Source organism: Harmonia axyridis, chromosome 6 (assembly GCF_914767665.1).
Source record: "Harmonia axyridis chromosome 6, icHarAxyr1.1, whole genome shotgun sequence".
NCBI lineage: Eukaryota > Metazoa > Arthropoda > Insecta > Coleoptera > Coccinellidae > Harmonia > Harmonia axyridis.
Window position 1 is genome coordinate 31,682,102 of NC_059506.1, and position 15,000 is coordinate 31,697,101.

The 15,000-nt window shown below is 36.7% G+C and overlaps 1 protein-coding gene across 6 annotated transcripts in view; it reads left to right on the plus strand.

The window, feature by feature from the left end:
• Window positions 1-15,000, plus strand: part of LOC123682287 (slowpoke-binding protein) — a 44,096-nt gene that overhangs the window by 26,786 nt on the left and 2,310 nt on the right. For 4 of the 6 annotated variants that reach the window (XM_045620840.1, XM_045620835.1, XM_045620837.1 and 1 more), the window contains 3 exons: window positions 7,431-7,616; window positions 8,446-8,746; window positions 10,113-10,591. In XM_045620840.1, coding sequence (XP_045476796.1) covers window positions 7,431-7,616; window positions 8,446-8,746; window positions 10,113-10,591 — 966 coding nt within the window. Of the gene's footprint in view, window positions 1-7,430; window positions 7,617-8,445; window positions 8,747-10,112; window positions 10,592-12,311; window positions 12,358-15,000 lie in introns of all 6 variants that reach the window. The other 2 variants (XM_045620839.1, XM_045620838.1) reach the window with 1 other exon arrangement.

The window sequence follows — 15,000 nt, forward strand, 5'->3', positions numbered from 1 at the left end:
ATTCAAGAAAAAGCAGATGGTAACTCCTTGAATTTTTTTCAATTATTATATTAACAAATCAGTGAAGTATTGTCCATGGAAGAAGGCTACAACACCTTAACTTGTGGTTCTTAAAATCGGAACAACTTTAGGATGTAGCATCAAGGAAGATAGTGCAGATCTTTGAGACTTTGCTGTCCAAAACGGTGTCATACTGTATAGATCTCAGTTGACAGCAAAGTCTCAAAGATGTGCACTAATTTCCTTGGTCACTTGGTGATACATCCTTCAGTTATTCCAGATTTAAAAACCACAAGATGAAAAAATACTAGTTGTTAGGCATTCTATTTCAATATGTTGAAATGAATGTAAAGAACAGCAATAGAAAGATGCAAAATATCAGATTTCCAAAAAGATATCGACAAATGAAAACTACTTCAATGCCTTCCACTTCAAAAATGTCATGCCAGAAGAGCAAAAACAAGCTAGTATTCTATTATTCAAATTCAAAAATATTTGTAGGGATCCAAAAAACACCTCACTTTAAAAGCACTTCTAGATGTTGATCAACTTTAATAGTTAAAGCTTTGAAATCTTTGGATGTTGCCTTGAACTACAAAGTATGCTGCTAGATCGTAGATTGGAACTAGATCATACAAATTGCAAATTGAAGTTGAGAAAGAACACTTCAAAAGGTTCAGAAAATATAGAATACATTCAAATATATGTTATATTATACACATATTAAAATATTATACGCAAATTTGAAATAAGATTTGATAATGCAGAATTTAGATTGTCAATTTGGAAATTTCAACTTGAAAAATAATATGTTCATGATGAAAAATAATCTATTGAAATCAGAGTCGAAATACCCTGTACTACCAACATGACCACTCATGTCACCCATTCAAAAACCTCCTAAAGTGTCCACAGAAGCTTTCACTTCGAGAATAACTGCACCAAGGAACACTGAACGTGCCACCGTGATAAATTACTCTCGATATCAACTTGTCTCCTAAGAAATTTCCCCTCATTCGTCTCTTTCGACAGACAAGGTTTGGAAATTAAATTACAGAGTAACCGAAATTGGAATTGAGTTAAGCGAGAAAGAAAAAACATATCTTGAAATAATAACTCTCTTCTTCTTTACTGTATCCCTCGAGTTGGAGAAGTTTGGATGGTTTCCATCCCGATGTCATTACAATAATGCAATTTGTTTGGAAGTGGCGTTGGTATTGGTTTTTAATTTCTTTTCTGGTTTGAATCTTTCGAGTTTGGTTTAAAGATGTGGGTGTGGGATGAGATACTGAAACTCAAAGTTGAGAGCCTCTATCGATTCCTTCGAAACTATTCGAGTTAAGTTAAATTTCGTACCAGAATACTAAAGACTGAAGAACTTGGTGTAAAAAAACTTGGAATGATCAAAGCCACACCCCTAAGGGATCTGTAGAAAGGCTTTGCTAACGGTCGAATTTCAAACGGCCTGAATGCCCATAAAACTCGGCATTTCATGGCGAAGAAGAGAATTGATTTCAGTCCAGTCTACAACTACAACATATGTGCAACACTTGCACCGACAACGAGAAGAGTGAAGATTTTCACATCTGTTCCCGAGACCGACGAAAAAGTACCTGCAACGACCCAAGTGGCCAGCGACGCTTAAAATCGATATGATCTAAAAATCATCTTCTTCACACATTTTTAGTGGGTTGGAAATAAATTGAATAAGTGTTATTATCCTATTCTTTTATTTTCGTAATTTCTCCTTGGCCGTTAACTACTTTAGTCACAGTATAAAGACCACAACCCACATTCATTAATTTGTCATAGAAAATTACTGATTGGATGAAATTGGATCCATCGATTTATGTTTGTAAAAATGAAAAACTTTTTTATGAAATTTGGGACTTTTCAAATTAATTCCGATGTCGAAATTGAAATCCACCCTTACACGGAATTGGGTGAAGCCTGAATCCAGAAAATCGTTGAATTAAATTAAATCTCAATTGGAAATCGATCCAATACCTTCCAAGCTGTGTGCCCACGCGATCTCTAAAGCACGTTCTGAACGATTATCGAATTGGAATGCGTTGTCCACAGTGAAACGCGCTCGGATATTGCTTTACCCCTTTTTTCATTCTATTTATAATTGAACCAAGAACGCAATATAGCTTTTTGCATAATATATTCCCTTTCTTAAAGCGAATTTACAATTCTGCGGCAAGAGTGAAATAAGATTTGATAAAGCGCAATTTGTGATTGTCAATTTCGAAATTTCAAATTGAAATAAGGTTATACTACCTTATAATATTGAAGTGAATGAATCTATTCGAATACCTACTGATAGAGGATACTCTAGACTCTCTAGAGTCTAGGTTGTTATGTGTCTATTGGAATAAATGAAAGAATACATGTTGTGTATGATAGTCAAACTACTTCAATACTTACGAAAACAGAGACATTTTGGGAGATATAGACAATAATAGTTGTTTTTTAAGAGTTTGTTTGAATATTAATACAAGACAAAAATTATTTTTCATAATCTGCTAGATAATTTCAGAATATTTATTTTTTAAATATGATTTCTGGCATATGTCCGCCGTGGCTACGAGTTACATAGTCCTAAAAGTAATAAACATAGATAGAGGGAGCATATGTCATTTTCAGTAAGCAAATTTTGTCCCCAACTTGAACTATCAAATTTGACATGAAGCGCGCTGAAATAAAAACATATAAGTGATACGATATTTCACTCAATTCGCGAGTTTCCCCACAAAGAACGCACTTCTTATGTCCCATAGTGATTCAACGTTTCATATCAACTCAAAATATATTGAAATAAATACCTTAATGTATCAGATATTCAGAAAACAAACTTCAAGCGCGCCAAACGACGTGAAACAACCGATGACACTAGGGGAGCAAAAGTTGACAAATCTTGGATTTCAGCAGGTAGATACAGAAAATAATAAATATTCTGCTTATTATAAATTCGACAATTAGGAAAAATATCGGATTCCAAATATTCAAATTTGCTTATTTAATCGGGAATCACTCAAATAAATATACTTCATTCAATATAATATACATTCATAACGATATAGTAAAATTGTGGATTTGAAAATGTATCACAATCCGACAACGTAATCTTACCATGTTTGGGACATGTAAAATTGCGTATACTTCTTCTACCTTAATGGATCAGTCCAATTTTTCATTACTTTTTCCAATTATTCTGGCTGTAGGTATATGACCAACACCATTCTCATGTTTTTTTCGATGTTTTTAGTTATGCTGGTATTGAAATGGGTTATAAATGGTATCACTTATTCAACTTTGTTCTGTTTAGAATATGAGATACCTATACCAAAAAAGTTAAATCAACTCGTATAAAAAACCAGTGATCTCGAAAATTCATCGCTCCCATTCATATAATTAAAATTCATTCTAGTAAATTCAGAATATCTAGTCAACATCCATCAAACGTTTGAATTGAAGTTGTTCTTCCAAGTCACCTCCCATACAAAACTCATGAGAACCCCTGAATGAAACATCCAGACCAGCCATGAGTAAACTTCAGGTGAAAACAGAAGCAGGAAAGGTCGTATCCCTATGGATGAAATAACGATGAAAACCTGGAGTATATCCCCCATACAAATAGAATTCATGCATTTACTTCACCTCCTGGAAAAACATGAAAGGGATATTCCATTTCTAGATGTTTAGCAAACAATGCGGGGCACAAGAAACTCTCGACCGAAGCTCTACTGGACACGAGATATTCCTATTTCGAAAATTAGGGAACGTGTCCTAAACAGACTTCCATTATAATGGAACTGGAAAAGTTGAGTAGATATGAATGCTGTATTATGTTTACGTTTACCACTAATTTCTGCTCCATGCAATACCCTGCTGCAGATTTATTAAAGCGAAGGAAGGGTTGGTTAAATAATCGAACTTTCTCTATTTCAGTACTAAATGAGTTCATAACAGTACAGAAAACAGTGCTGTAATGAACTCATTACAGCATTGTTTTCAGTAATAACTTACGTTTTGTGGTTGTCTACCCTGACTTCCGATCCTATCAAATTTCAACACACGTCAATTGTCAGTATAGTATAATTTGGATATACTGAAATGATTTGCAACATAATTCGCAATTTCTTTTAATTCTGGTGGTGTTAAATCGATTTCGTCAGACATAATTCACGAATTTATTGCGTAATTATGAAATATTTCAACATTTGTAACGTAAGATTCAGATTCAATTTCCGTAATCTGTCAATTTTGGTAACAGTCACACCAACTGCTGAAATACAGTACAAAAGTCACTAGATTGTATAATCTGAATTTTTCATTGAATTTCGACAATATTTCACAAAACTTGACTGAAATAGAGAAAACATCGTCGTAATACTCGTTGCAGAAGGCAATTCCAACACTCATGTTGTTGGAATAGGAGCCCATTCTGTAACTTGTTTTAGAATACACTATTAAAGTTCTCAAGCTCTTGAAAAAATACCCATTAGAACACACCTGTCGCATTATGGATTTAAAACATAAATGCATTATTCAATGCATGAATTTCCCTGACATGCATGTAGGTATCGATAAAAAATCATCCATTAATGATAGTCATTATTCCATGATTTCATATACATAAAACAGACTAGTTATTTCAAGGTCGACGAAAAAAATTGTCAGACATATGTTAACAAATTGACTTTCAATGTATTCCTTAAACCTCTATGTTCCATAGATCATGAAATGTCAAATTCTTATTCTTTATACTATTGGCTGTCGTCAGAGCCCTCTCCTAATTTATATTTTTCTCTCGTTGTCTATCGAATGTGCGGTAAGAGCAATAGCTTCTGTCGTCTACATCAATTTTTCATGGAGTTCCAATTTTAGACGTCTATTGATTGCATCGCTTTGTCCGTACACCAATACCAAACACACTTCGATGGCCGCATTGCCGAACACATTTCAAATTAGATTTTAGTTCGAAGGAAAGCACGTTCGGTTGCATCTTTTGTCACAGAATGGTTTTTTTTTTCGATATTCTGCTTCAATGTTCAATTTTTCTGATGACGATATCAACACGAAATTTTCACAAACGATGTAATGGCTATTCTATACAGGATGTTCCGGAATTGGAGATACAAACAAAAATTACAGATACCGTGTTAGAGAGTTCTTTTTTCAAGTTTTTTCTCATATACATACCTTTCCTTCACAAGATATTTAACTTTGATTCATTTCATTTTTTCTAACTACCAGTGGTCCACCAAGAAAATTTCTGGAGGAAAGATCTACACCCTGCAGATCTTTCCTCCGAAAATTTTCTTGGAAAACCACTGGAATTTAAAAAAAAAATAAAAGAGAAACTTTGGTCTAGAACACTTTTTGGTTTCTTGTAGTTTTGTCATCTGCTTACCGATTTCGAGAAAACATTCAATTCTCTAATCCAAATTATTATAAAGATCTAGTTAGTAAACTGTGATGAATAAATTTATTATAAGTTTTGATACTCATTTACTCAATATGTAGCGGAGATTACTAAATATTCGATAAACTAGTATAATCATAAAAAATAGGACTACAAAAAACAGCCTATATCTCGAAAAAAAGCGTTTTCAAGCCAATGTTATAGGACTTTTTTCTCAAAATTATCCAATATATCTCTCATTTTAATTTGAACATCCAATTTAGGAACTCCATGTATATATATACGAAATCTCAATCAAATCGCATAACCATGAAAATATTAGACATTTCTTTTTCAATATTCTCCTTGAATTTTCTATAATTCTGATCATGTGATCATCTTGAAATTCTGCAGGTAACTTAGAATTGTTATTTCACACCAACACACAACTCTGTCAGATCCATGATTTCGGAAATATTTGGTAATTTTTTCAATATTTTTCCTGAATTTTCTATGGTTCTGGTAATGAGATTAACATAAAATTTCCCACAAGTTTTCAAATTGTTATTCAATATCCAAATGCAAATTTCATCTCGATTATAATTATAATATGAAATTTTCAGTTTACCTTTCGGTATATGTAGATGATTTTGTTGGGAAATATGAGAGTTATTTGCCTAAAAATTATCACAAAATCGGATATTATACCGTAAAGATCTCAGAAGCTAAGAATCGAGTGAAATGTAGTTTCTGTAAAACTTCAAAAATCATGAAATATTAAGGGAACAACGGTATTAAATGAAAAAAAAAATTTCCTAATCGGTAAGAAATATTTTTTTCGACAATCTACGAAATAACTCACATTGGGGGCTGCATCACATATTATATTATAAGAGACACTCAATCTCTCGACAGAAAAGATCATCTCACAAACAGAAATAGGGGGAAGAATATTTGATTTTTTTGTTATCTCATTCTTCAGAGTGGGAATCGAAAAACATTCCATAAATAAATGTCGGTTGAATCCGTTCAGGCTTCACTATATTTATGTCTTTATATCCTCCAATCGATAGAAAAAGGATACCCTATATGTTTTTACAATGGCTCTCCGAAGAATATCCAACTGGATTCGAAACTGATCAGTTTTCAGAGAAGTTTGTAGTGAATTTATCATTTCTGCGATTTATTCGACTACGACATGTAGTCTGTACCATTTATAGAATTTATCAATATTGTCCATATGACTAAAACAGCAAAATTAATGAATTTCCGAATCTTCAAATATTCGGTAAATAAATTAGATATTTTAATAATTTTGTGGGAGGATATAAATTATATACAATATCTGCGAGTCATTATTAAATACCTGTTGATCTTAAAATAAAAAAATAAGGAAAACGCATAATGAACAAGCGCTCAAAAGCTCTTGAATTCACACTAGTGCTTTCCAATTTCTTTTTCGATATTAGGCTCGCCATCAACAGGAAACTTTGCACGAAGCTTGAAAATGTTATTCTATATAGGTATACACGAAAAATTTTAACTGTATCTTATCCTCAGAGTAATAAACATAGATAGAGCCCCCAACATGAACTATCAAATTTGACATGAAGCGCGCGGAAATGCAAACATATCAGTGACGATATTTCACTCGATTCGCGAGTTTCTCCACAAAGAATGCACTTCTCATGTTGCATAGTGATTCAACGTTTCATACCAACTCAAAATATATTGAAATGAATATTTATCTCGAATTTTTTTTGTTCTGCTTACGCGATCAATATAAGATTTCACACGAGGCTATAAATTGTCATTTCACATCCAATTGTAAATTTTCATCTCGATCGAATAATATGCTGTCTTAAAATTGAAAAGAGTCCAATTTATCATTTGAGAACATCCTGTGTGTTCAAAAAGCAAGTAGCTCAATAATAATCCCTGAAGAATTTCCCGCATCACTCATGAAACATTCATGGAAAAGTTTCGAAACTTCAGAATCTTAAATGAATTCTTTTTCCAGATCTTCGTCAACACAAAAACATGAATATAGCGCTCTGAAGACAGATGGCGGTTGTGAGAAATATAGACTGGAGAAACAAGCGAAAACCGGCACCTTCCTTGCCTGTAAGCAATACTTAGCTGATAATGACAGATACGAGCTGAATGGTCAATTGTGCAACCTAGGTTCAAGAGTAGATAAACATTGGTAAGTTGGAAAATTCATAGAAAATCTGTAACGTTTACAATAATATATCTTCCTACTTTCAAAACTCAATTCCATCGTTGAAATGATTTCCTCAGCTAGAAAATTTCCATATTGAGCCTTTCGCAGCGATTCCTTGCTCAATTACAATCTTCAGGTCGTCCAAGATGATGTTTGAAAATCTCGGCTTTAACTTTACAACACATATGAAACTTACAAGGTCTTAAATCTGGCGTCTAATGAAGCCGCTCTTGTGAAAAGATCATCTGGCCAGGTAAAATCTCCTAGAAAAAGGGACGTAAAAGACGAGCTATGAGTGCTATAGTACCATCTCAATGGAACCTGAATCAAGCTCAATCAAGCTCAACCAAGCTCTGAAGGAACTCCTCGGTTTTTGGACGTGAACTCTTCAGTATATATCACAATACAAGTCAGAATTCACGACCTCCTTAAGAATTAAGTTGATGCCTATAGATGAAGTACCCCATCAAACTTTTGATCTTTTAACTGGAGAAAAGTTATTTAGTGAAACTCCCGAGGATTGACAATTTCTCAAAAATAGCAACGTTGCTTGTTTCTTAATACAACCTGAAAGATAGAAGTGAACTCCCTCACTCATTCACAATATTTCAGTCTGAGTTGTTGAAAGATTTAATGATAAAAAATTATTAATTTCATTAACCAAAGAAAAAATTCAAATATTCAATGTATATAAAATAACACTGATAGTACTGGATGCTAGCTCATGTCCATCTGATACAGTTAAAATAGATGGTAGGGGCCAAACTATAAAAAGACACCTTCGACATGACAATGATGGTTCTTTTCCCAGGTTTACCGTCCAAGATAACGTACTTGGTGCTGAAAGACTTCTCGTCCTTCTACCATTGCCGTCCACATGTCCTATTCTACCGAACGAGAACAACAAGAGGAACCTATTGGAGTTGTTCAGAGGCCTTCAACATCCCTACATCCATCCAATTTTAGATATCGAATTCTGGGAAGCTGGAGCAGGTCTAGTTATGCCTTTGAACCCAGACGGTAGCTTGAGAGATCTCATATACGGCTCTCCTTGGCAAGAGGAGTACAGTGAAAAGTACCATGGTAGAGGGGAAGGTTTACCTCTGAAAACGGTTAGTTAGAGATTTGTAGAATTCAATGAAGATTATTTGGAGAAGCTCTGAATTTTTATAAGGTTTCCTTCCAGAACACCTATTCACTGTACGTTTCAATTTATTCAATTCTTATTTCATTGAGTTAGATGACAAAATATGATTTCAAATGGTTTCTGCAAGGTTGATGAAGGTGTTGTTCAACTGAGAGAACTATAACTTAAGCAGCTTTGAGAAACTCAATTTATAGTCAACAATGGATTCAACGTCTGCTTTGTTTACATTTCACCTTGATCAACCTCGTATTGAAGTTAACAGCAACTTTAGAAAGAATCGTAAATATTGAGATGTAGGAACATTTTATCAATTACTTCTGAAGGGTGTTTTTTTTAGCTATAGAACTTTAAATTGCAATAAAACAACGATGGATTATTCGATTGACATGAATTTTATTTATCCGCAAGATAATCTTGTGGCATTATATTTTAAATATGATTTGTGGTATAAGACCGCCACGGCTGGCTCGGATGTAGTCCAATCTGGACGTCCAATTTTCGATGACTTTTTCCAACATTTGTGGCCGTATAGCGGCAATAACACGGCGAATGTTGTATTCCAAATGATCAAGGGTTTGTGGCATATCCGCAGAGACCAATGACTTTACATAGCCCCACAGAAAGTAGTCTAGCGGTGTTAAATCACAAGATCTCGGAGGCTAATTTACAGGTCCAAAACGGGAAATTAGGCGGTCACCAAACGTGTCTTTCAATAAATCGATTGTGGCACGAGCTGTGTGGCATGCTGCGCCGTCTTGTTGGAACCACAGCTCCTGGACATCATGGTTGTTCAATTCAGGAATGAAAAAGTTAGTAATCATGGCTCTATACCAATCACCATTGACTGTAACGTTCTGGCCATCATCATTTTTGAAGAAGTACGGACCAATGATTCCACCAGCCTATAAAGCGCACCAAACAGTCAGTTTTTCTGGATGTAACGGTGTTTCGACATGCACTTGAAGATTAGCTTCACTCCAAATGCGGCAGTTTTGTTTGTTGACGTAGCCATTCAACCAGAAGTGCGCTTCATCGCTAAACAAAATAAAATGGACGTAGTGCGCGATACGTATTCCGCACAGAACCATTATTTTCGAAATAAAATTGCACTATTTGCAAGTGTTGTTTAGGCGTGAGTCTATTCATGATGAGTTGTCAAACCAAACTGAGAATAAATCATTTGACAGCTGTTAAATCTGTCTCCATCTTGAACAGTAATGCCAACTTAAAGTTATATACCTCGAAAAAAACACACTTTAGAAAGTAATTGAACTTCTATTCGTTGTTTTTATCAACACCTTGCAGCACACTGTTAACCTCTCTGTTTCCAGATACAATGCCTTGGTCGCCAGATTTTGGAGGGTCTCCTCTTCCTCCGAAACCGAGACTACCCCCCTTTCCATCACCTCCATTCTGGCAACGTAATAATCCAGAACGGAGTCGCCCGAATAGCAGGCCTGGAGAACACCCTCTTCGGCCTCCCTCCAAAACCTCCAAGTCCCTTCGAAACCATAGCCTTCGGCTACTTGCTCTACGAGATGGCCTCGGGCTACGAACTGACTGCACCTCCAACCGCCGCCCACCTCCAATTGGAGTTGGAGAGGTCGCCGAAGGTTGCAGAAACGATAGACCTGATTTTCCAGAATCCCAGGCCGCCCACGTTGGAGGAAGTGATATACAGCGAGCTGTTCAGGGGGGTGGAGCTCAGGGAGTTGAGAGGGGCTGCTATTATCCAGAATAGGCTGTCGCCGGAGGTTATTGAGCTGTTGGAGGTAGTGAGGAACCCTGTGCCTCCTTCGCCGGTGAGGCGGTAAGTCTGACTTTAACTCTTTTGATTTATGTTTTGATTTTGTTTGTTTGTGGAAATTCAATATGGTGATGGCTGGCACTGATTAGTGTTTGAGGATTGTTGTGTTGTTGAATGATTCAAATACAACTACTAAATCCAAGATTTCGAAGGACTCTTAATAAAACACAGAAAGTGATTTTCCTGCTAGGTTATATAAGTCAGTTTATTCAAGCTATCTTATCATCCAAATGATAACCTTGGCAGGCAATATACATATTGAGGATTTCGTAGAAGTTTTGCAAGACTGTATCATCGAACTGTAACTTTGGGGCTATGGGAGGGAGTTCTTTGATGATGGTATCGATGTTTGTCTGTTGCCCAATAATGGAAATATCGCTTACTAACACACCTCTTGAGAGATTTGAGGGAATTTCATTGCTGGCATCTACAAAATCGAATTGTAAGAGTTGAAGAATCACCTGGCAATAGTCATCACACTACTCCCACTCTCTTGAAAACAATTGGTGGACAACCTTGATCTTCTACTGGTGCATTCCTTCCTCCACCTTTTGGATTCAAATGAAAGCAATAAAGCCCCATAGGGATATACACATCTCATGGTACTGAGATACCTAGGTCAATTCAACACATTAGATACGAATGTTTTTCCAAATCTTGATATTCTAAAACTCATTTTTTCGATACTTTAGTCTATTGAGCCTCCCCTCAGAGCTATTCTCTCCATAACGTAATTTACAGCTCGTCTTCCAGTTCCAGAGTTCTAATGAACTCCAATATCTGGGATGACTTCAAGGAGGCTAATTCTTCACTTCTACAAGTTTCTTGTCCGGAGCAGATTTTGCGTTGGCTTGCCATGGCGAGGCATTCCGTCACCAGGTAATCCGGAATTTCTTCCTCCTTCCCTCAGAATCTGCACTCGTCATTTTCTGTTGGACCCATTCTCATGAGGTGTTTCCTAAGGCAGCAATGACCTGTGAGGAATCCAGCAGGTGTAGCATATTTTTACTAAGATACTTCTTGGATCTCGTAGAGTCAAAGTTTCGAGGAACTTTTTGTAGTGATCCAAACCAGGAAGATTTCGCCAGAGTATTACTCTTTCGTTTTCTTCCTTCTCCTGAAACTCTTTCTTGTAGATACATTTGTCATCGCCACAGAAAGGTTCCGGGCCGATGAAAAGAGTTCGTGCTCCTTTTCTGTCAAGTGTGTTGGCCTCGTCATTCCCTCTAATTCCCGAATGGCCGAGAACCCAGATTGAAAAGACCTTGTTATTCTTGGGTTCTCTTAGGAACTCCCATACCATCTTAGAATCGATGATATGTGAGTTCAGTGCTTTTCGATACTTAAAACTCCTTTTGTCTGAGGTGAGCATAGCTATAAACCAACAAGAGCAAGTAATTATCCCAGGGCTGTCTTCATCTGGAATTCAACCTCAACTAGTAAGATCTTCCAAGTCTACAAAAGTTGACTAATAAAAACTACTAACAACCTCTCCATAAACTGCCTTTGGAATTGGAAATCGACCAAAATAATGTTTGGATCATTAAATTATGAAAGATTAAGATATGAAGGGCATTTTATTGACACTGAAACAGAAAATCAATAATTCGAAAATGTTGAAGAGTTCTTCGAATCCAGCCGTCATGTTGAATCTCCCAATCAGATCAATCTTTTCCACTGATATAATTAGAATTAAATGACTTTACGTTTTGCATGCATTTAGTCGACTTTACGAAGATAGTCTAGCACCTTGGTTCTCGTGAAAATGGGTGAGATATTTTCGCAATCACCCGCTTTAAAAACAACTGCTTCAACCGATTAGGCCTAGTTCACATTAGCCTGCTACCCGGCTAGAAATTACCCCCACGCTTACAGCGATCATCCGTTAAACGTTGAGAGTTGGCCTGTTTCGAGATTAACGTGAAACTGGAGCTTGTTTGGGTAGACTTCAGGAGGATTTCTTACTTCAAGTTGGACAGCGGCCAATAAAGAAAAACGATATAATCGGAAAGTTTTGGAGTCTTGTGTTTGGAGATCGGAAGGAGAATTATTGCAGATGAATATTTCAGAGATGCCAATATTTATTTATGTCGCTGCCACGTGTTTGCTTCGGTTTTTCCACTTCACAAGAGATGAGAGGTGCTTTGAAGTATTGATCTCTAATCATCGATGTATTAGTTACAAGGAGATCGGTAGAAGGATGGGAAATATCATTAAGAAAATTCGCACCTTTGGTTTACTCTCATTAAAGTCTTTGATGAACATTGATCTCTAATCCCGCTGGAAAATTTCTCCAAGAAATATGATGTTTTTCAGTAAAAACAGGGCGAGAGATGGAAACTTGATCATTATTGAGTTCAAGCATAAAAAAATAACTTCAATTCCTGTTCAATGCAAGTTTTCAAAAATACGGTAAAATCTCCCAATATTTACCTATGATTCCGATATTCTTCCCTTTAATCGTAGTTTTTAGATCTGTTAAAGTTGGTATAATAAAGGGTATTTTTTTTAGAGCTATAGAACTTTAAATTGCAATAAAACAACGATGGATTATTCGATTGACATGAATTTTATTCATCCGGAAGATAATCTTGTGGCATTACATTTTAAATATGATTTCTGGCATATGACCATGGCTGGCTCGGATGTAGTCCAATCTGGACATCCAATTTTCGATGACTTTGTCCAACATTTGTGACCGTATATCGGCAATAACACGGAGAATGTTGTCTTCCAAGTGGTCAAGGGTTTGTGGCTTATCCGCATAGACCAATGACTTTACATGGCCTCACAGAAAGTAGTCTAGCGGTGTTAAATCACAAGATCTTGGAGGCCAATTCACAGGTCCAAAACGTGAATATAGGCCGTCACCAGACGTGTCTTTCAATAAATGGATTGTGGCACGGGCCGTGTGACATGTTGCGCCGTCTTGTTGAAACCACAGCTCCTGGACATCATGGTTGTTCAATTCCGGAATGAAAAAATTAGTAATCATGGCTCTATACCGATCACCATTGACTGTAACGTTCTGAACATAATCGTTTTTGAAGAAGTACGGACCAATGATTCCACCAGCCCATAAAGCGCACCAAACAGTCAGTTTTTGTGGATGTAACGGTGTTTCGACATACACTTGAGGATTAGCTCCACTCCAAATGAAGCAGTTTTGCTTGTTGACGTAGCCATTCAACCAGAAGTGCGCTTCATCGCTAATGTACGTAGTGCGCGATACGTATTCCGCACAGAACCATCATTTTCGAAATAAAATTGCACTATTTGCAAGCGTTGTTCAGACGTGAGTCTGTTCATGATGAATTGCCAAACCAAATTGAGAATAAATCACTTGACAGCTGTTAAATCGGTCGCCATCTCGAACAATAATGCCAACTTAAGGTTATATACCTCGAAAAAAAACACCCGTTAGTTTGTATCTCATCATTCAGAAAAGATGATCCAATATGCGTACAGCCAAATCTTCTCGTCGTTCTATTGGTTGTAGCTGTTTTACGATGCACATCTTGTAAGGTTGGAACTTCAAATCGATCCTAACTGCAATAAGCTTCGTAAATCGCTTGAACAAAAAGTCCTCCATATGGTATACCGATGGATCAATATTAGAAAGATTTTTGTATCGGGTATATGGGCCTAAAATGTGGATCTCTAGATACCTGGGAAGTGAGCCCTCTTTCTTGCAAATCGAGACACTAGCTGTCTATACTTGCGCCCAAAAGAAACCTTGAAGGGACGCGTATTTACATCACTACGAATATCCAGGCCACACTGAGATCCCTGGAATCATATAGCCAGGGGTCTCTACTGACATGGGAGTGCCGTAATACCGTGAAGCAACTGGCTACAGGGAATAAAGTAACTCTACTATGGGTACCGAGACATTGTGGTATTGAAGGAAACGAAAAAGCCGATGAACTTGCAAAAGGTGCATCAAGTTTAACACATGTTTGTCCTGAGCCCTTCTGTGGGCTTGGAAAAGATCAATATATGCAGCGGTCCAACAATGGGCGAAGGACAACAGAAAAACCCTCTGGGGAAACACTCCGGATCTTGCTCAGGCAAATAAATTTGTGGTGCTTTCACCTACCTATACCAGGAAGCTTCTGAAGCTACCACGAGCTGATCTTCGGGTAATGGTGGGAATACTGACAGAACACTGTCGGTACCAATACCTTTTGTACCGCATGGGTGAGTCAGCAGATGAGGTTTGCAGACTCTGTGGAAAGGAGGTAGAAAAAGCAAAACTCATAGTGTGCAAATGTCCGGGGCTAACTGGCCTAAGAACTATACTCATATGGAAAAGTCAGTTTTGGATACTCACGAAGTAATAGCCAAGGCTCCTAAAGATATCGTTGGTTTCGTTAACCATATCGACGGCCTCCCTGGTTTTGTATGAATAG